This window comes from Poecilia mexicana, unplaced genomic scaffold (genome assembly GCF_051168715.1).
Source record: "Poecilia mexicana isolate PSO_F unplaced genomic scaffold, ASM5116871v1 scaffold_1, whole genome shotgun sequence".
NCBI lineage: Eukaryota > Metazoa > Chordata > Actinopteri > Cyprinodontiformes > Poeciliidae > Poecilia > Poecilia mexicana.
The window spans coordinates 5271859-5294052 of NW_028263370.1; the positions used below are offsets into that span (position 1 = coordinate 5271859).

The 22194-nt window shown below is 39.5% G+C and overlaps 2 protein-coding genes across 5 annotated transcripts; both read right to left on the reverse strand.

Annotated features, from left to right (window-relative positions):
- Window positions 1-4086: 4086 nt before the first annotated feature.
- acp5a (acid phosphatase 5, tartrate resistant a) lies at window positions 4087-7647 on the reverse strand. The gene is made up of 6 exons (XM_014971987.2): window positions 7550-7647; window positions 6267-6357; window positions 5978-6177; window positions 5753-5877; window positions 4824-5169; window positions 4087-4732 (listed from the first exon to the last, which is right to left on the reverse strand). Exons 2-6 carry the CDS (start codon window positions 6355-6357, stop codon window positions 4493-4495), a joined length of 1002 nt encoding a protein of 333 aa, XP_014827473.2. The 5' UTR covers window positions 7550-7647; the 3' UTR covers window positions 4087-4492.
- A 940-nt stretch (window positions 7648-8587) lies between these two features.
- On the reverse strand, window positions 8588-21980 carry ilf3a (interleukin enhancer binding factor 3a). Of its 4 annotated transcripts, none has more exons than XM_014971984.2 (20): window positions 21870-21980; window positions 21352-21502; window positions 21056-21167; window positions 20196-20359; window positions 19818-19980; window positions 19580-19739; window positions 15847-15938; window positions 15337-15432; window positions 14934-15045; window positions 14763-14860; window positions 13036-13144; window positions 12821-12952; window positions 12526-12710; window positions 12086-12199; window positions 11856-11987; window positions 10957-11118; window positions 10732-10873; window positions 10599-10637; window positions 9038-9367; window positions 8588-8939 (listed from the first exon to the last, which is right to left on the reverse strand). In XM_014971984.2, exons 2-20 carry the CDS (start codon window positions 21450-21452, stop codon window positions 8836-8838), a joined length of 2547 nt encoding a protein of 848 aa, XP_014827470.2. In that variant the 5' UTR covers window positions 21453-21502; window positions 21870-21980; the 3' UTR covers window positions 8588-8835. The 4 variants fall into 4 exon arrangements, with proteins under 4 accessions (XP_014827470.2, XP_014827471.2, XP_087869681.1 ...); XM_014971985.2 differs by having other exon boundaries at window positions 21352-21462; window positions 21758-21980; XM_088013555.1 differs by having other exon boundaries at window positions 21352-21466; window positions 21758-21980.
- Window positions 21981-22194: the final 214 nt, after the last annotated feature.

The following is a 22194-nucleotide window of genomic DNA, read 5'->3' on the forward strand; positions in this document are numbered from 1 at the left end:
TCTGGGAAATTTTAGTCAGGCCTTTCAGTTTTTCCTCAAATAGTAAATGTTTTCATCCTTGCATATCACATATGGAAGTTAAACTTATGACTGTACAAGAATGTCATTTCTTATCAACAGTAGACTTATTTTAGCATCTTATGCTAAATAAGATGCTAAAAGTTTAATGTCCTCCACTGATAGCTTGTCTTCAACTGATTTTTTTTTTGTTCGTTTTTACTTTAAATTGAGCTATTAAAAAAAAGCAAAAATAGCACACACTGCAGGATTCAAATGTCTGCTTTCTTTGTGAATCAAAGACAAATAACGGAGTAAGGCGCTAACATGCTGACACAGTCGTATTTTGATGCTGAAAATATCTGTGGGCCTTAAGGAGCTTGGCTGTCGGGATGAAGTTAATTCAATTAGTTAAGGTGACCACTTTAAGTTGACTCTTTGATACCTTTTAGAGACTCGACGATTAATGGGAAAAAATGGAAACCTCAAAATTAGAGTGAAAATTTTGTTTCCTATATAAATTAAGTAAAAATAAACCCAAAGCCTGAAGGAAGCCATTTTATGTTTATTTCATTTTAAGGTTTTCTTCATCTTTAAGTTACAGTATTTAAATGTGTTATTTAAGAATGTTTGCTTTTATTTAAAATGTTTCTATGAGTTTCATTTATTTTTCTTTATATAAATGTGTATATTAATGCATTGAGACAATTAAGTCAAACGAGCCTCAGTATGCAGGACAAAATCACATTATGGGGTCTTATGCAGGCAGAATATTGGCTAAAATGAAAAAAAAAAAGTTTACAGTTAAAAACTTGACAGCATTTAATTGCATCAGATCAATTTTCCCAACGTCATTCATTTTTTATGCTAATTTATCTATTTGAATTAGTTTTACTTTTTCTCTAATTTCCATGCTTTTAAAAAAAAAACAAAATTAAAAGTTTCTGATCTAACCTTGTTTTGAAAATCTGACATTGCTCATCCCATATGTGAAAAGTATTTAGTGATGGGGACAGATTAGAGTGAGGAGATTAGATGAGCAAATTTGGCATCCGAAATGCCCTTTTATTACTTTGCTGCAGATTTAGACGACTGGAGCGTCCTAGTCAAATCAGAGTTGGTGATGTTAAGGATCTTAGTATGTTGCTTATGCAACATGCACTAGAATCAGGAGAACTTCCCCCAAACCTCAAACAAATGGATGAAGCAACTAACTTGTGATAAACATGGTAGGGGATGTGATTTTAATTTCAGAAAATTTTGATTCAGAGTGAGATGGTTGTTTAATATAGAGCAACTGAACACGAGATGAGCAACAGTACACAATAAAAACGTGCAGCGTTATCCTGTTATAACATAGACATACTAGTTCAAACTATGGTGTCATCTTGGCCTCTCAGCAGAGATTAAAGTCTTGGAAAGAAGAAGTTATTATTTTTACTCAACATGTGCAGCTAAAAAAAATCTGAGTACTTTGGGGAAAAAAAGTGGAAAAAAACCCTATATAGATTCATTACACATAGTGTAAAAATATTTCAACTCGTTGTTTCTTGTGCTTTTGATGATTGTGCCTTAGAAATAATAAAAACTCAAATTGGAGTTGGACCATGTGTTAAACATAGCTTCAATATGTGAGAAAAAATGACCAGCTGGGGAATAACACTAGAGCTGTTTTATTATAAGTTATATTAAAGGGCTAGTTCACCGTTTTATTAAGCAATCCAGTCAATATTTGCTTATTTCTTATTCAAAATGTAAAACAGTCAGATACAAACACCTGGAACTGGATTAATATAAATTGAATATAAATTGAATAGAGATTACAGTTTGAGCTTTATAGCACCTTTGTGTTTGGCTATATGTGTATGACATACAAAAACGGATATTCTCATTACTTTTTTTGCAATAGGTTTAGATTAAATTGAATAAGTCATTGGGACTGCTGTATTTACATGGGTCAAACTTGGACTAAATTTCACTAGTCTGATTACACGTCATTTAAGATGACAAGATTCGTTATCGTTTCATTTCTGAGGCAGCTTGGACTTGTTTTGGTAAACAGTTTTTCCCGGTGAGGTCAGAAACAGCTGACCTTGTTAAACACCAAGAGGAAATTAAACTGTCTTGTTGAAAATGTCACGGCCTTAGAAAAATGAAGCGATTAAAGTGCAAAGTAAGGTCTGCGAGTACCTGCCTGAGTACCTCCTGTGAAGTCACATCTTACTTTAGACAGACTCTAATCGGCAGTAACTGACACGATGAGCAGCCCGATTAGGTTTTCTTCAGGTCTGCGGTGGATTTATGTAAGTCAGGGTTAAGTGAGCCTCACCTGTCCTTTATCCTCAGATTACCCCAACCAACTTCTCCTGCTCTGACAGAGGACTGTCAGCCCAGCACTAAGTCTGGTGGTGCATTACACCAACAGGCTGAAATTCATCCTAATTGGATCTACATACCCCTCACTTACTGTGAGTTACCTTATAATAGCCTTTAGCTAAGACCACAGTATGCTTGGAGCAGAAGAGTCTCTCCCTTTATGCCACGTAAAAGATTAAATTCGATTCAACATTAGAGATTAGGGATTATAATTTAACAAAATGTTATAAATTGTGTTTGTTTTAGTATCCAGGGGAAGAACATCCTCTCTAAAACACTCTTACATAAAAAGAGAGATAAGAGCACATTTAACAAAAAAAAAGCTTCTCCACAGATGATAGAAAAATGAACAGAAAACATCTGCTGTAGTTTTTTTTTTGTTTTTTGCTTCCTCTCCCAGGTTAGCTGTCATTGGTTGGCTCGGTTCCTCATGGACCTGGGAGCTGCCATCCTGCAGTCATTCAGGCTAATCCTCTGTTGGCAGACCAGGCCGTTCTCTGTGACGGAAAAAGCGCTGACAGTCAAAGTCTTGTCCCCGACTGCCCTACAGCCACAGCCTATCAGCTGCAGAGATCCAAACCTTCACAAATCTGAAAGTTATACAGGAGCGGCGAGAAGAAAGCCACAAGAAGTCCTGTTCGCAGATTGCCACAAGTCATGCGGGGAAGAAAGCAAACATGTGGAAGGACAGATCTGGTCAGAGGAGACCAAAATGCAAAGTAATGTCTGAGGCAGAACATAAAACAGCAGAGATAGGGAAGCTGAAAATACTTAAGAGTGATGCAGAGACTTTCCTTCCAGCAAAAGGATGGCCTTATCACATGCAGCCACGGCTACAATGATGGGTTATGATCAGAAACAAACCAAGGCCTCCAAACATTCTAGCTTCTGAGTCACAAAATAACAGAGGAAGAAACTCCTCGCCCTCTGTTATTTGTAGGAAAGTCAGTGAAACTGGGGTATGAAACATAAACAGCATCAGCAGCCATTACATTGTTTTACCCATTTGATTGTTTTTAACGCTAAGATTTATTTAATAAATCTGCTTTCCCATAATCATTTTGATTTCTGAAGACGATCTCAATGTGCCACACTTTGTGACCCCACATGTGTCCGAATGGTCCAGTAAAAGTCCAAACACAAATAAAATGAAGAATCTGTAACATCCAATCTGGATGTACAGGGTCTGTAAAATTGTTATTTACAGACACTATACATCCAAAAAAATAATAATAAAATAAACCAGAAATATTTTACAAAGAAACATGGCCAAAAAAAAAGTTAGATATGCAAAAGTGGTAGAGAAACTATGGAGGAAAAAAGGACAAGGAGGGAAGAAGGAAAATACCATAAAAAGAAAATCAGGAAAGGACAGAAAAAGAGAAAAGACAGAAGAAAACGATGCAAAACTGTATCAATGAAAGGACTAGAAAACAGGTAAAAAACTGGAAAGTCAAACTTAAGGATATTAGGAAGGATGAAATGAAAAGGGAGGAGTTGAATGTCCAATGAATGAATTGAAGGACAAAGAAACAGAGAGGAAAAAAATCTGGAAATGTAAAGATTTTTCCATATTTTCCAAACCTGCAAAACCACCTGAAGTTTTCCAGAGTAACGAAACCCCGAGTGCCATCTTGGATTGTACGTTACTCTCCCTGTGAAGCATGTCTACTTAGAATTGACTATTTTTGTACAAACAAAATGCAACTTAGAAACTTTATAAAACATTTACTTAATTATCTTCATATGTCAAGAAAAAAGTTTGAACTGATTTCACTGGGAAAGAAAATCCATTGCAAAGAAAATGTACAGACATCAAGAAAAAGATAAAATGTCTCTAAAGTTTTCCAGGGAGTTCTGCTGTACCATGCACGACATCTAATGAGAGGAAAAAAATAATCCAATATGCTGTCATTATTTGGCATTACCAAATTATACAATAAGGCTCCTGAATATACGGCTCCTGAAACAAGAGACGCCACACTTTATGAAACACATTTTAGTTTACAATAAATTCACATGAAAATTCTGTGGCAAAGTTAAAAGCAGAATCAAACGTCACCGATTCGACATCACAGGTAAGTCCTTTTCACAATGAATGATCGTCTCAGTTGGACGTCTACTTGAAATCCCTCTGGGAAAGGACGGTGCGGAACAGGGACGTGCCTATGGCCTGGAAGTAAGTCAGGAACAGCTTGCTGTCTGTGACCTCCGCATGAACGAACCCCCCCTTGGTCGAAGACTTGCCGGTGAAAAACTTCAAAGAGTCCTTGGGGACGTGGTTCCAGTGTCTGGTGTCATCATCCAAGAAGTTCCCAGCACCACTGACTACATAGCCCACACCAGTCTCTTCAAGGTACTGTGGAAAAAGAAAGAAGCATAACAGTAAAGTTTGAAATAAATAAAGAAATCTGCAAACAAAGTTGTTTGTTAAATGTCCTGGAGCTGACCTGCAGATTGTGGTCGTGTCCACACAGGTACGCGGTCACGTTGTGTTTAAGGAGCAGAGGGCGAAGCTTCTTCAGTAAGCACTTTGTGGGGCCGTGCTCCGACACGGACCAGACCGGATAGTGGCCCGCCACCAACAGGAAGTCTGCCTTGGACCGGGCCAGCCGGTCCTGCAGCCAGACCAGCTGACGGTTGGCGTCCACCGCAGACAGGGGGGCTCTGGGCTGCGCGTCAGCGAAGTCGTCCGAGTTTCCACAGAGCATCACCGTGTCGAGCATGATGATGGTGAGAGTCTTCCCCGTGTTGGGGATGCGGAAGTTCAGCTCGTAGTAATAGGAGGGAAACTTCCTAACGAAGGAGAAACATTAAATGTTCTCTTCACAACTTCTGGTTATTTGTTGGGAAGTGCATAAGAAAGTAGAACGTCATCGAATAAATTTATGTCAGAATTTCAGCTGAAAGAGGGAAACTCGTACGCATTCATTACAGAGAAATTTCAAAGGTTATTTCTATTTTTGGAAACTTCGACTCCAGACCTTGTGAATTTCCGTAAACCTCTTGAATTGGCTTTGCTGCACATCCTCTGAAGACTGAAGTTATTTTACCCCCACTTTCCTTCCACTAAACTTTTCACTAATATACCCAGAAAGAGCCCTCTAAAAAGCCCAGAGTTGTTGCCCTTTAGCAATAAACTCTGAAGTTTAGCTTTTGTGTGGACAGTGTCAACAGCTACCTGCTGGACATTTGCCCAGTCAGCAGTCTTCCATGACTGTACAAGATATAGAAAGTCATTTCTGGGTTGGAATGCATTTGTTATACGATATCAGATTTTTAGAGAAAGCTTTTATTAGTTAAACAAACATTTTGATTCCTCTTTGTGTAATGAATCCATACAAGTTTCAGGTTTTCAATGTATTTAAGCACACCTTACCATCTGTCGGACTTTTGAGAGTACTCGATTTGAGCTTTGACGTTTCCTGCATGGTCATGATTACCAGCCACAACATACCAAGGGACTTTGAGATACTTTGAGGTGTACACAGACTCAAAGGTTTCCTTTAAGTGGGAGATTTAGAAGAGACAGTAGGTTTGAGTTCACAGAAAAAGGCTTTTTAGAAGGGTGTCTGTGGTCTCATACCAGAGAAACTCAACAGACCTGAAACCGTGGGGAATCCACACTGTCCACACCTTTGAAGTAGAAGTTATCACCAAGCGCCAGAATAAAGTCGGCGCCCATCTGTCCCGCTACTTTGCCCATTTCCTGAGCTGTAAGAGTCTGCTCAGTCGTGACATAAGGCGAGGTGGGGAGTCCGCCCCAGTCCCCTACAACCAGGAACCTGATGGAGGTCCTGTTTCCTGGTAGGGTGTAAAACAATACCCGTTAGCTGAACAGCAACACAACTAGGGTCATTTAAACTCACGGTAGTCAAGGTGAAAACACTTACTGCCATTTCCTCCCAGGTCTTGAAAATCAGCAGGATAGCAGAGGGTCACACAGATGCCAGCAGATAGGAGGGTTAAGAGAACAAATGCCATCTTAAAAAAGCAAAAATAATCAGAGTTTCAGAGCGCTTGAAGATAAATCAAACAGAAGTGAACCAAAACCACATCTGAAAGTCAGCATCCATGTGATCAAAGGTTTAAAAAAAAAAAGAAAAGAGGAAGAACAGGTTACACGGTTTCAGGTTGAGCAAAGCACGTCTAGCTCAGCGAGTGTGGCTATACTTCCTCTTTATTTCGCGACTGCTGCAAACAACAACACTGTCTTGAGTGTGATTGGTGCAGCTTGGAGCCGTCATGTCCCCGCTGGAGGCAATAAAGCCCAATCAATGTGGCCATATCTATGTGTCTGAGAGGGTCAGAGGTCACAGTTCAGTGTTCCAGAGCATCTCTGCCTTTTATAGAACATCTCATTTTATCATGACAGTTTAAAGGGCACCTTTATAAGAGTATTAGGGTCACACTAAGACAAAAACAAAATGATGATAATAAAGTTGCAATGTAACAACAATGGACTCATACGAGAATAAACTAATTATAATAAAGTAATAGTACTAATAGTCAATATGAGAATAAACGAGTTTACTGACATAATATTATGACTTTATACTTGTTATTTTGTAACTTAATTTTTTCTTGGTATGGCTCTAATAAAAAATAGCTCATGTGCTTTAAAAAATAAAACATGTAGCCATGTTCTGGCAACAAATTATTGTTTTTAAATTAATTCTAGAAAATTAGCCATTTCAAAAACCTTCCGAATGCAATGTCAGACATCAGCAACCACAGCCTGTTACCTAGCAACCCAAGGGGAGCTCCAGGACATTTGGTCGGCAGGTTTTACTGTGGCGTGACCTCCGCATGAGGTGTGTTCGAACGATGGCTGCTGGAAAACACAACTGTTTTGTTGTTGACTTCCCATCCAGAAACCACTTGTTGCATTCTTGCGGGTTGTGCAGGAGGCTCTACTTCTGCTTTTCAAAGATCTACAAGTTGTACAATTGTGCACTAAAATGTCAATATCTAAGAACGATTTTGAACAAAAAACATAAGCATGCTTTGTATAACTCAAAAATCTATCGCAACTTGTTCAATGAAGCGCAACAGATCACCTTTGAATGAACACTTAAGTCTAAGAAGCAAAAGACAACTCTTTTTTTAAATTACAAGCTATTCAAATGGTGTACATTTGTGAGATAAAAAAAAAAAGCAAATTGAAAATACTCACGGTGAGGAGACGGGATCTGGTTGACTGCGTCCTCACTCCTCTCCTCCTTCCTCTGCTTTTTATCAGCGATCCTGGAGGAGCGGCTTGAGGAGGAGCGGCTTGAGGAGGAGAGGCACAGGCATGATTCTTGTTCACAGCCTGACTCGGGACCAGGTGGTGATCGGTGCCACGTGTGGCCCTCGGAGGTTAATATAGCTCGTGTCTAGACTCCACTTCTAACACTTCAGCATTAATCACATTTTTTCCTGCTTCGCTTCCACCTCAAGTTTCTGTCTTCCTGATTTTTCTATGGAAAACGGAACACATGTTATACTGTATATAATCGGATGGGTCAAGTTGTCTGTCTTGGAAACTCTTTTGTGTCTTTGATCATGTTACAAAACATAGTTGTTAAAGTCCAGGAGTTAGACATGGGTTCACTTTAAAACTATACATTTTCAAACTTAAAACATTTTAAGGGTCTTTCTGAGGCTTAATTTAAGAGACGTTTTCATGTCAGACTTTGTCAGAACTAAATTCCCACAGTTCTGTCCCCTTACACCCATTTTAATAACATAAAAATGTATCCTGTTGGATACTGAACATATTTCTACTTTGGTTAAGATACAAACATGGAATCTGGAAATGAACTACAAAGAGATATGGGTGGATAACTGGACAGATGAATGGTTTCATGGAGAGATGCTAAAACACATGCTGGAGTGCTTCGTCACTTCATCAGATGGATGAAGGAAGGAAAGATGGATGCAACAAATAGAAGGAGGAAATATTACTGGATGGACAGATGGTGAAAGGGATGGGTGGATAGATGGACTCAGAATGTGGATGGATGAATTGATTATTGGGCATATTAGATGTAAGGAAAATGGATGGAACAACAGTAAATGGATGCAAGGCCAAAAGGCAAGGGTTGTCATGGGTTTGACACAAGTCTTACCGGACCCTTACCCCATGTTCTGATAATTTACTATTGATTTAAGGTATCTAAAGCTACAAAACTTTTTTTTTTTTTTTTTTAAAGAAATGATCTGAAACTCGTTTTTTTTAGACCAAGGTTAGAGCATCTTTATTGACACCAACAAATCCTTAAATCAGAATTACATCCTGATGAAGAACGGAAACAAAACAGTTTCAAACTGCTGTGATGATGTTAAAATAAACCTGTTTCAACAAATGTCAACTAAAAACTCACAAGTGATGAAACAAAATGAAATCAAGAGGGTTCTCTGGATTATCAACAACGCAGAGGACACAGACTTTAAAAACAGCACTGTTATTTGAAAGGATCAGTAATTTGTGTATCCAGAGTACTGGCCCTGGTTTTGTCCTCCATAGTTCTGGTAGGCGTCAAATCCCTGTTGATTCCCCCAGCTGAACTGGTTCCCCCAGCCTGCGTAGAGAGATCAGACCAGAAATACATTCTTCTAATCATCTGCTCCAACAGCACTGAAAATATTTAAAGACATCTCAAGAGAAACCAGTTGTTACCGTAATCATATGAATGTCCTCCTGTAACAGAACTAGGATAGGCTGTGCTGTAAGTGGAGGCGTTTCCACCCTGAACCACTGGATTGCTTTGGGTCAGCATCTTCTTCTTTTCCTCTCCATATCCGTAGCTGTACGGGCTCTGCTGGTCGACAGGTGGGGGCATGGAGCGGTAGCTTTGTCCCTTTGTGTCGCTGGTGCTGGGTACAGGCGGGGAGGAGTAGGTGGAGGTGCTCTCTGGGTAAAACGTACCGTAGCCTGTGCTGCTGTCCGATTCAGCCGCGTTGGAGTTTTTGCCAGTGTTGCTGGCAGCATTGTTAGCATACAGTTTATCTGGAATGGATAAACAACAAATTCAGGCCATTAGTGCTCTGTGAGGGTGTGAGCAGTGCATATACGAGTGTGATTAACAGCGCTAAAAGTCTCCTCTGGACTGATTGTTTATGAATGAGCGGTGTATTTCTGCAGATGTCATTTTGCCATAGGAAAGAGGCAGATTAGCTTGATTTTTTTTTTCATAAATTACTGTCAGGACATAGTTACAGTTTAAACAAACATGTACACATATGTATGTATTTATTTATTTTTAATAAAAGTTACTACAGGTTTAAACTAAAGACTTTTTAGATAATTCTCATTTAAATGTAACCATCCTATGGTTCTAGTGCATTTTTTTAATGTTCTCACAGTATGTTCTGTTGAACAAACCCAATGAATAAACATCTTATGAATAAAAATCTGTTCTTTCAACAGATTTTATTCAGTTCATTTGAGGTTTGCAGAAATTCATTTCTCAAAGTTCTCTTAAGGTCTCAAACAGGGTGAGAGAGAGAATTTGATTCCTTGCAACATATTGATTTATTTCTCAGTCATTCTGTGGTAATTTGGTTGGGGTTACTGTCTTGCCCCTTGATCCAATCTTAGGGCCAATCTTTATCTGTCGGACAGATGGCCTCACATTTGATTGCCTGCAAGGCAGAAGTTACAAAAACAAAGACTTTAGACTTGTGCTCTAAAAGACTGGGTTTAATAGTATAAATAATCCTGTGACGCTGCGCATTTGAAAGAGTAATGTACTAAATTTGAATCAGGCTCAACAGGCAATAATAAAGTCTAAAGAAGGACTAAACAAAACACTATTTGGCATATTAAGAAATGTTGTATTTATATATTTTAATCTCTTACGATTTATCCTTGAAGATATATTTATATTCTAGCAGGGTGAATATTATGATTTGTCCGTTTCAAACTGATTTAAAACGGCCCATGAACGTCTTAACATGTTGGATTAAATGTTAAAAGATCCTTACAGTAAATTGAAGCAGGGGAATACCAATGGATTTGTGGTGTGAGGCGCTTAAAAAGTTACGACACTCCATTGATTTGTGTTCATCACAATCTTATCCAAAGTTAACGTATTCATAGAGATCACCTGTTCAAAGTACATTTAGGATAAAAAACATTGAAGCATGTGAGCGCTGCCTGTGTGAGATTCCTTTAATCCCCAGTAGATTATGCTCATGTGTTCTGGACTGATGAAGACTACGGGTATCAAAATACTTACGATAGCCGGCACCAGCGCTGCTCTCATAGCTGTAGTTAGCTTTGAAATGAACGAAAAGATAGTTAGTAGTGATTTCCTCATCCCTGAGCTTCTTGTTGCAGATCTTCTATCCAATCATTGTAAAACCTCTTACTAGTGTTATAGCTGGGTCCGGCGCCAAAAGGTTGGCCCCGGCCTCGGCCCCGGCCCCTGGCTTGGCCCCCTCTGTTGGGACCCCAGCTTCGAGACCCGGTATCTGATGGAATACCACGGATTGTGCCAAATCCTGGGATGTGCTGTTGAGCAGGATATTTTAGACGGTTTAATGTAAAGTGACATAACAATAAAACCATCAAAAGGAGTTCCTCCAATAAATTACCATGTCAGTGTAGATGACCTTCTTCTTTGCAGACATTCGGTTGGCGTCTGAAGCGTCATCGTCGTTTGGGAATAACTTTTCCAAAGCAGCGAGGGCAGCGTGCGCCTTTGCTTCCTTTTTATTGGAGCCTTTCCCTTGAAACTTCTGCCCATCAACTTCCACCTGAAACACAAGACAGAAAGCCGTTTGCGTCGCACCACTTCTGTTAAAGTCTTCATTTTATTACAATTTTGGCAAAAAAAATATCTGACATTTTAAATCAAGTGAATGAAAGTTTCATAGGGGATCAACAATCAATCGGCCCCGATTTCCTTAATTTTGGGTGACTTGCAATCTACATTTCAAACCAATCTTATCCAACTAAACTGCTGTACCAACACAGAGGTCTGAAAAGCAGCTACTGCCTCCTGCTGTTCTGCCATGAGACACGGCTGACTGACTGTATTTCTATTTGAGAGCTTTACCTCACGTGCAGTCAAAAGAAGTTGTTTTTGTTTGTTTGTTTCACGGATACAGTTCAATGTTTTTCAGTAAAACCCAGTATCACATCTTAAAGTGTCGGTTCTAAAAAGAAATCGTTTCTGGTTCAAAATGGAATCGGCAGGTCAGGCTTTTTAACACTTGGGTTATTGGCCAGAAGATGGCGATCAGTGCACCTCTGAACTAAACAAAAAAACCCAAAACTTAGTGTTGTGTTTGAAGGTGGCCTTTTTTCTACTTGGTTTTATTTGATTTTATTGATCTCTCACTCTGTGGGTTAGTTCATTTATGAAGTATTACTTTATTACCTTCTAATCCTCAAAAAAAAAAGCACCACATTGTTGCACTTAAAACGCTGTACGAGGTAAACCGACATTGCCCTCTACATTTGTTTGCCGAGTGCGATGCTGCTGACTCACCTGCATGACGAAGGACTTGGCGCTGGACCTCCCAGTCTCTTTAAGCACCACATACTTCAGGCTGCGGCGCTTCTCGTTGAGCTCCATCACAGGGTTCTTCCCATTTTTAGTTAAGAGGGGACCCTGACCAATCTATTCGCAGTTGGAGAGAAAAAATTAAATCAAACAACTTTCTTCTCTTAAGCCATTGTGCATGTTTCTTTAAAGAGACTTCAAATAAAGTCCTTTACCTCGTCTGCTGCGGTAGAAGCTGCAGCAGAGTCAGATTTGTGAGAGCTTTCAGTATCGCCACTCAGCTCTGATTTTGACTCCAGGCCTGTTGGAAGACCAAGATCTTTCAGGGCCTGTGAATAAGAAACGCACCAAATCAACAGCTGATACCGGCAGGTTTACAGGTCAGGCGACCTGCTTAGCTAGAGTCTGCAGTCTGATGCTTCGTGTGTATGTAGGATGGAAAAACCTCAGCTAAGCCTGTCTCAAGAAGCAACAAATCGATTAATCGCATGATAAATTAAAATGAGCTCAATCAACTCCATTTGCATTTTTGTTTTCCTTGTGACAGGCCAAACCTCAGCCCACTTTGACAACAGTAACAAGCCTCAAACATTGAGGGAGGGGTGTGAGCTGATAAACTGAATTCACTTGTGTAGAGAAGATTTATTAGCTTCACCTTGATGGCGACGTTCAGCTTGGCAGCTCGCTTAGACGGCCCCGACGCCTCGTAGGTTTTTCCCTTCACATCCACAGACATGGTAAACACCGGCTCGTGGACTGGACCCGTTTGAGAGATAAGCCGATACTCCAGGCGAGACTGATACTGGTTTAGGCGCATCACAGGATTTATGTTTGGGTCAACTATGAGAGGAACAAACAGGAGAAAGGTGGAAAAAAGTATAAAAATGAACTCAGACAACAACCTTTTGACAAATTTATTGTCAAATTTATTGTACTCTGATAGTTCTTACAATGTTTCTTTAGAAAGCCTTTCTCAAATTTCTTCTCTTTGCTTTTTGATGCCGCCTCATCCTCATCTTTCTCCACTGCTGAGTAAGGCCTCTTAGCTGGGAGGAAGCATTGAGAAGCAGGAGTCATCTGACCTGCATTAAACCAGAGAAACAAAGTTGAGACCCGACTCTTTGAACAAAGCGCAACTCCGCAGAGGATCTCTGTTGTCCTGTACCTGTGCCGCCTTTGCGGGTGTATTTCAAAAATTTTTGGGATTTATAAGGTTTGTTGTCCATCCCCAACACCTTGTACATCTGTCCAAAAGCCCACAGCCTCAAGGCAAACTGAGTAAAAAAAAAATAAAAATAAAAAGTTAAGAGAGTCAAGAAGTTTAATGGAACTGAAGCGAGCAAGATAAATATTGAATAAGTCAACATTTTTCTCAGTAATTGTATTAATATTTGTGTGGAATAATCAAATGTTAGCAAGAATCAAGGCAATCCACACATAGAGAGAAATCAAAACAAATTAGTCCATAAAATTAAATTATTTGTAATGAAGTATCGCTGCAATGGACAGGTGACCTGTCCAGGGTGGCCCCGCCTCTCGCCCGCTGACCTCTGGAGGTAGACACCAGCACCCCTCATGATCTCACTAGGGATAATCGTGTTAGGAAATGGATGGATTGATTGGAAATAAGTATTGATCTCATGTCTTTCTGAAAACGACATAGAAAGCCAAGAAACCAGCTGAATTTTATTAGTGTTTAAAAAGATTTCCTGCTGCTACGTCTGGACCAATAGAGGACTGGTGACCTACAAAAAAAGCCTTTTCATTTCACCAGAGTATTGCACTGAGAGGCATGATTGGCAAAAGCAAAGACTCAAAAGACTGTTGCAAAATATACCAATGGTAATTATTACAGCTATATTTCTAAATATTACCATGATGGTCATTGCAGCCATAATCCAGAAGTGGAAAAAAAAAAAAAAGTCATGGCCAAGAAGCCTCTTGTCAGACATCAGAAGCGTAATCAAGAGTTGTTGCAGGAGTCAAAGAGCTGTGAAGCTTAAAAAAAAAAAACATCTGGGAAAAGCAGGTATATTTTTTTGGTAACACTTTATTTGAAGGGGGTTGAATAAGACTGACATGACACTGTCATAAACATGACATAACACCTGTCATGAACATGAATAAGCCTTCATGAATATTTATGACTGTTGTCATAAAGCGTCATTCGGTAAATTATGACACTTTTAATACAAAGTTGACATTATTCAAAATGCCGTTGTTATGACAACTTGACATTAACTAAGAAATCATTACTGATATAAATTTGTTCTAAAAGTATTACTGATTGCACTTTAAAAATTAGGTAACTTTATGTTACTAAAGGTAAAGTTTAAACAGTCATGATTTCTTGGTTAATGTCAAGTTGTCATAACAACGGCATTTTGAATCATGTCAACTTTGTATTAAAAGTGTCATAATTTACCGAATGACGCTTTATGACAACAGTCATAAATATTCATGAAGGCTTATTCATGTTCATGACAGGTGTTATGTCATGTTTATGACAGTGTCATGACAGTCTTATTCAATCCCCTTCAAATAAAGTTCAAATAAAGTGTTACCATTTTTTTCAACTACAATGACATCTACACACTCACTGCACAAGACTCCACTATCAAAATCAAAGTTAAAAAAAAAAAACTGTCCAGTGAAAGTAAAACTGCTTGAATGACCCAGCAAATCACTAGACTTATATCCAGATGAAAATCTACGTAAAGACTTGAAAATCAGAGTAAACAGGAAGACGGTTTGTGTCGAAGACAACTGGTGTGAGCATTATGCAAGTGGCCCTATTAGAAACATTTTAAATGAGGAAAAAGTTGACATGTCAAATACTAACCATAACACCTCTGTTTTTTAACATTTGCATGCGTTTGTATCTCACCATACCTGAGCACTCTTTGTTATGTCTTCACGCTGCTGCTCAGTCAGATTTGCAGTGGCATCGACATCTTCCTTCTCACATGGGTCCCTTATGCCGGGGCCGTCTTTGGACAGACACGTTTCAGTTTGGGCATCCACGCTGGTTTCCATGCCATTATGGATTGAAGAGAAACTCACCTTCCAGAAGGATTCCAGAGGCGACGCACTCTAAAACTCTGCGGAAGGATTCACCTACTGCCATTGGCCGCTCAGATGTACTGATGGCTTTCTCTACCAGCAGTTCAAGAGACTACGTGAAAAAAAACAAAACAAAAAAAAAAAAAACAGCACCATTTCAAATTAGACACTGCTTGAAGGAACAGATCATAGTCTACTTTAAGACCCTCAGAGTTCTTTTGATAATCCTGTTGTGTTCAGTATTAAGATATCAAAAATAGAAACAACCTAAATGATTCACTACTCTTGAATAAGAGAGAAAACATTAAATACTTTGTAAACCATGAGCCTGTGTGTATAATGTTGAGCTAGACAAAAACATCTACCAAGCCTCAACAAGGAAAAGTAGAAACAGACTTCTCACCCATTCTGAGAGGGGTGACCAATCGGGAACCCGTTTACACAAATCCCTCATTACTCGGATCACAATGACACCAGAACTGAGATTGCTGACTTTAGCCTGGGACACAAAACAAAAATAAAAGCCAGTTGAGTCAGAAAGCCCATCTGTCTGCTCCAGAGAGACCTCGCTTCTGTGCTTTCAGAGTTTTCATGAACCAATTCAGAAAACAAGGCAAGCATGGAATAGCAAGAACTACTGAGCCGTCTCCACATCAACTAATGCACGACCTGTCAGGTTTTCACTGATCTCTGCACAGTGCTAGAGTTGAAACAGAGAAAGCTCAGCCGTAAGAGCCAATCCATACCAATGAGTCACCCACATGTGTCATTGGTATTGATCGGCCGGCCATCCTTTAGCTTTAAAGTCTGGAGTTTTAAAGGAAATATAATAAAACTAATAAACTGTCACTCTCTATAGGTTGGACAAAACATAAAGGAGAGATCAATTAAAAATAATGACGTGAATGCAAACCTGGAACCACTTGGCGTGGCGGAGAGACGCCAAGGCAGTTAGGCATTTCTGCCTGTCCAGAACGTCCGGCGGATCGTTGACCGTTTGCGTTTCTATTGACGAGGTGGGGTAAGAAGAAAAGGTACAGTTTGACCAAGGGGGTTGGCTCTGTCTTGCAGCTCAGGGAGCAGCAGCTTTCCCCAAACCAGCAGAAGCAGGGAATGGGGCTGTCAAGAGTATCTAACGTGGCAGGCTTTGTTCTTAGCCAAAAATCATCTACCAAAGATCTGTGCAAACTTTCTGGTGTACTGCAAGTGAAAGAATTGCATTCACAACATTGCTCGACATGTTGTGAATGTGTCTGCACTATTTATAAGAACCCCTTTCCATCAGCCTCATGGCTTGGGTTTGCTGCCCTCCACTTCCTGAGACAGTGTGTCCAGTTGGTCAAAGGTCCAGCGGTCCTACAAAACTTCACAAACTATAAGGCAGTCAGTTTAAAATCACAGGCATAGAGAGAATAAAAATTCACGACTGTCCCATACTGCAGCAAAACTGATCAATCCATGCCCAAAGGTGGCTTCTACCAAATGGAAAGAGTGGAAACAGACTAGAGCTGCAACTAACGATTATTTTACTAATCGAATAATCTATCAATTATTTTTGACAATTAACTGGATAAAAAAAAGTGCCACATTCTGGAGACTTTTCATTTAGTTACGTAAAACGTTTTATACAAATACTGGAAATACATTAACAAGTGCAAATAAATAATTCAATTACTTTTTTAAAATAAGAAAATACACATTTTACTGCACAAAATTTAATTACACAGCATTCCTTTAGTGAATGATGGATCATTTGCATCAAGGAATGCACCTGCAGCAAAAAAATAAATAAAATAAAAATACTTCAAGAATCAATATGTGAAAAGCTCAGCACTTTCTGATTGAATTATCAACACAACGTAGGGCTGATTTGTTTTTACCACCAATTGGATAGCAGTAGGTGCTCACTATGAGATTATTGTTGTTCTTAAAACAGAATTTGAAACAAGTGAAGCTAAATCTATCATTTGGGAGTTCTGGGTAAAGCATATTAATTTTTTTTTTAATTCCTAGATGCAAAATGAATATACTTCAGCGCTTGCACGAAACAAAAATCCTTAATTTAAAAGAAAATCTCTGGTTTTGACCTTGAATCAACGACCTACAAAAGTTTAGAACTCAAACAACCGGACGACTTAAGACTAATGTCAAGCAGGGTCTGGTGTTGTGTGGGAAAATCTTGGAAGGTGACAAATTTCTGTCCTACGTTGTGAAGCCAATAGAACATCTAGCAGTCTCCATCTCCATCTTCCTCAAATGTTTTCCCCTCACCGGCTGACTAATAATAAACGCAGTATGATCCACAGCTGACCGATGTCTCAGTTTACCTCTGTCTGATGTAATTCTGCTGCCGTCGTACATTCCGGCATCTTCCATCATGCAGAGCGGCAGGAGTTACTGTCGTCTTGTGCTCGCACATTGCGACACGTTCAAGTACTGTTTGATTTATGGAACTGCAGCTTGTGACAGTTAAGGATCAACTTTTCTCAGGAATACGAACTGCAGACTGCAGTTTTCTCCATCACTAGTTGAGAGTATAAACTTGGCATGTTTACAAAAACCGGAGCCCGGAAACTGGTCACAAAACTCATCAGTTCATTACCAACATTTCTAAAACTAGATGTGGGTCTCCAACCCCTCCCTACCGCTCCCCCCAAGAAAACAAAACAAAAAAAAACAAAATCTGGCCTTTAAATTAATGCTCTGCAACTTTAGACTTCCACATTTTTTTTTACAGAAACAACTAGCCGGACAATCCTTTGTTAAACTGTTTAGCCATTTTAAAATGAATTTTCTCCCTCCTTAATAATTGACACAGTTTCAAGCTAAACCACAGAATCAGTTTTGCAGCAGCTGGTTTGAAATGTACAGGTTTAGCATCAAGAGCATGCAATCCGCGCTTTGACTAGTAATTCTAGCAGGGGCTTGGACAACATAACTGAGCCAATATTACCAGCGTGAGCAGAATGTTGTTAGCTACAACAGAGGAAACAGATTCCTCAAATCGTAGCTCACAACAAAACAACGTGAGGACCACGAGGCAGGAGCATATTAGCCGTTTGCTCGCTGGCATTAGTCTGAGCCAGTCGCTGTACCAACACCACTGATCTAAAAAAAAAGATGAACACTGGGTGTGGCTGCAACATGGTCACAGAAAACCTGCGAAAGCTTTCGGGATTTTAGGACAAAATATTGTGACCGATAAATCAGAGTGGCACGTTGAAAGACAGGGAAAACCCAAGTCGCAATTCCTCATGTCAATGTTCACAACGCATGTCGCTTTGTCCCGTTTTATTTTCCAGTTCAACACTTTTGTTCATGTTTTTCACGTGCTGGATGAAGTCTTGTCTCTGTCAGAGACCCTTCCAACATCACATCGCGCTGCAGATCATCCAATTATTACGGTTTTTGAGCAGAACTGCACAGATCAAAATGATTTTACACACTTTCCCAGACATTCAGTAACTATGCAGAGATCGACAGTGGACCTTGTCTGAAATACACCCTGCAGAGGTCCTGCAGCCAGCGGCAGACTGCAGACTAGATTTCAACATATGTTCATATTGACAAACACTGAAAAAACAAGTAAATCGATGTAAACCCAACATATTAATTTAATTACAATTTTACTGCATTCACTTTTAGACCACCATTTGAGTAGGCAGTATAACATTTCCCAATTTTAGCTTTTGTTTAATATATTCTGGCTCCATATTGTCGCTTGTTGGATCTGCAGGGTGAGTCAAGTGTAAATCTAGGATGTGTGATTGACAGGCAGAGCTGTGAGCGCATGCAATGTGCTACATTTGTTACACCCTTTTTACTTTCTTTCCTCACCAGGTTAAACTATATACTCTTCAATATATACCATAATAAATAGATTAACAACATTATATTGAGCATTTTCATTTGGTTTTCTCTGTGCTGTATGTATTACAGGCTTAATAAATCCACCACATGTGCCCGAGCCCATTCATCATAAAATTAATTCTGGCCTGACCCGGCTCGAATTTCAGATTGGCCTTGCGTTATAGATCTAAACTCTACGGTTAAATCCCCACACCTCCTGTTCACAATCACAGCAGTGAGCAGATCGTTTCCATTTCCTTACAAACTAGCTATGATTTTGTGGCAGGTCAACAAACGGACAGTAATTATCTCAAACTTGAACAGCTCAGAAGAAGAAAAGACACTCTGCAGTACTTCAGAGGATGGCTACTCCCTGAATCTTGCACTACATAAAAATCATTTTACGTAAGCATGAATAATAAATCTTTCACCCTGCTTAAAGTCCACACAGACATACACTTTCATACAAAAACAGAGACCTGCTGCTGAATTTAACTCCAGATATTCTAGGAATAGATGAACAACCCCTATTAGTTAACACAATAAATAGCTGAGTGCAGATTTTAAGTTCAGACAGTTAATACGATCTTCTAAAACATTCCCACTGCAGCGTGAAACAGAAAACAAGAGTGGGTGACAGAAAATAATTGTGCTGACGCTGCTGAGCCACACCCAGGGGACTTTTGGGATAATATGTATTGCAGTTATAGATCAGTGGAGGAGTACAGTATCTGCCTACTGACATCACACAGAACAAGCCTGTGAGAGCCTGGGTGCAGCCGGACAAATACACGCACCGTTCCCCTCTGCCTCCGCGGTGTCAGTCTGCTGCTCCGCCCGGACCAGAGGTGATGTCAGGTTGATGACGAGAGTCGGGACTGACTCCTTGCTACTGGCCACAACAATGGCTGCTTCCTCCGGACGCGAGCTTACTGTATATGTTCCAGCTGAAATTACCTGAAAAGATAAGACATTAAAGCTGTGAAAGGTGTTTTTTTAATCTGCCATTAAGCAACTCCAAATATGACTCCGTACCTCTAGCTGTTTAGCTAACTGTTCTGTGACTTCATTAAATAAAGTGATTGTAGGCCAGCTGGAGCAGAGCAGCACCAGCTCCAGTTCACTGTCTCCTTTCAGGAGGAGTCCTTTAGCAACCAGACCGACCCTCATAAGAGCACGTAAAACTCGCTCTTCGTCTCTGGTACCAACAAAAAACAAACAGACAATATAAACAACTTTCATTTTAGTTGGTATTGTGTTTTGTTGTTGAGAAGCAAACAAAAGAGAGACGTTTCATTGTAAGTTTGACTTGTGCTGTTCAGAAGAGCGTTCTCTGATTTTTTTTCAACTGAGTTTAAATGTTTTAGTTTATCTGTTTAAAAGACGTCAGACCAATTAGATCAGCGGGCTTACCTCCCTCCATCAATCTGTTCAGATAGTGTTTTAAAAGCATGCTCCACATCAGAAATAATCGTCTGCACAGCTTCCAGCTCCTCAGCTGAAGGATACACTTCAGAGTGCTTCGTCATCACAAGGCGATTCTGAGGCCCGGTTTGTTTTGGAGGGGCCATGATCTCCTGTAGTAAAAGAAAACAAAGACTTGAAATCAGAAGAAAGTAATGTTTACATAAAATCCACTTCCAAAACACAGAAAAACAATTTGATTTAGTTTTTATTCATTGACTGTCATTTCAGTTTTGACATAAAATGGGTGTGAAATTGTTACATATAGAGTGCTTGAAATAAGTCTTGCATACAGTAAAAAAAAAAAAAAAAAAAAAAAAAAAACACGGAAATAAACAGAAGTTATAAATACAATTTACTTGGGGGAAAACACTGCATCTGCAGTTATAACTAAAAAGGAGGAAGCTTCATATTTATAAAGCTCTAAAAATGACACATGAAAAATAAGGGATATGAATACTTAACACGAATGCCGAAAGACATGCCATTATTATTTACACATTTTTGTTTAAATTGTTGTAAAAAGTGCGACACCTTCTTAAATGTTATTCTTAGATCAGTCATCAAGAGAGAAAAACCTAAAATCTGCAAGCTAACAAGACCCTAGCCATTTTAAAAAGCGGACAATATCCTAAAATCATTTTTACCAGACGTGGATGTGCGGAAATCTACTCCTTGAAATTACTTTTATGATAACAGGACTGCCTCACTCTTTGGAACTAAAAAAAGTCCAACACATGGGTGGTTTAAAACTTTTGCACAGTAGATCATAAATCGTGTGTGCTTTTAAGGAAAGAGGAACAAACAACCTCAAGCTGTCGTTCATCCTCCAAGTTTTGAACTGCAGCAATGTATTCATGGTACTGCCTCAGCTCCTCCTCGTAACACAGACAGTCGTACCAATATCGCAGCTCCTCGTATCTGTCAGGAGTGACAACAAAATGAGCAAAAATAGTACGTTTTAAAAGTAAAACTATAAACATCCAGCCGACCCCATATGAATTGTTTTTAAGAACAATCATGACCAGATCCTTTCACGATCTGACACACTAGCCCTTGTATTTCTGTACAAAACTGTAGAAATAGAGCATGTTTTCAGCGCTACCTGTCAAAGTCCTCAGGCAGAAGACGGTGGCCTTGTTGGATCAGTTCGTCCCAATACAGAAGCTCTTCATAGGCCTGCTGTTCGTCCCACTCTGAAGTCATGCTGTCCTCCCTGCCTCGTGTAGCATAAATAAAAACTGTAGTTGTTTATCCTGCCACAGAAAAATGTCAACATAAAATGAAATCGTTTACGTCACGTACATCGTAGCGTATAGGTGCTAGTAGCAACCTGCGTTAGCGGCTAACAAGTGCGCAGCAGCAAAAGTTGAGCCAAACTATCAACTTGTGCATGAATGTTTGCAGTTTTCATTAAGAGGGGATGTGTCTATTCAACAAATCGATAAATAAAACCTCTGCTATTCGTTCTATATTAAAGGTGTAAATACTTAATATTAAGCACAGTTTACCTTTGGCTAGCTGTAGCACATGCACGAACTCAATGAGTTTCATTAATGCTATCACAGCTTGCCTCTAAAATCGCGCATATGCACAGTTTTAGACCGTTCAGATGAACTTCACCTCTCCTTTCGTAGTTTTTCTGGTGATTTTATAAAAAAAATAATTCATAGCCGTTAGGAATTAGTACGTCGTGCCTTTTCTTCACGTAATACAGTGGCTTCAATTCAGACTATTGACGTAATATCGCCCCCTGGAGGTCCGGTGGTTGAACACGCACTGTTGGATGTTTTCAGACTTTTGTTTAATGAAAAGCTATACCTGAACACTGGGACATCAAGAGCAAGAATGTCATTTTTTCATTTGTATGTCTCAATGAATGCATACAAAAGCCAAAGAAGTTTCAATAAAGTGCTGAGGTGATGGTGTTTGGTTCATATGAACCAAC

What these genes read in the sequence shown, in the direction of transcription:
- ilf3a (XM_088013555.1), bottom strand. Translation starts at nt 21,800, where the DNA reads ATGAAACTCATTGAGTTCGTGCATGTGCTACAGCTAGCCAAAG. An exon ending in CTGCCTGAGGACTTTGACAG is followed by an intron (nt 21,168 to 21,351) that starts GTAGCGCTGAAA and finishes CACTCCTGACAG; the next exon opens with ATACGAGGAGCTGCGATATT. An exon ending in GCCACGCCAAGTGGTTCCAG is followed by an intron (nt 15,433 to 15,846) that starts GTTTGCATTCAC and finishes TTTGTGTCCCAG; the next exon opens with GCTAAAGTCAGCAATCTCAG.
- acp5a (XM_014971987.2), bottom strand. Translation starts at nt 6,357, where the DNA reads ATGGCATTTGTTCTCTTAACCCTCCTATCTGCTGGCATCTGTGTGACC. An exon ending in AGACCTGGGAGGAAATGGCA is followed by an intron (nt 6,178 to 6,266) that starts GTAAGTGTTTTC and finishes ACACCCTACCAG; the next exon opens with GAAACAGGACCTCCATCAGG. An exon ending in GACACGACCACAATCTGCAG is followed by an intron (nt 4,733 to 4,823) that starts GTCAGCTCCAGG and finishes CTTTTTCCACAG; the next exon opens with TACCTTGAAGAGACTGGTGT.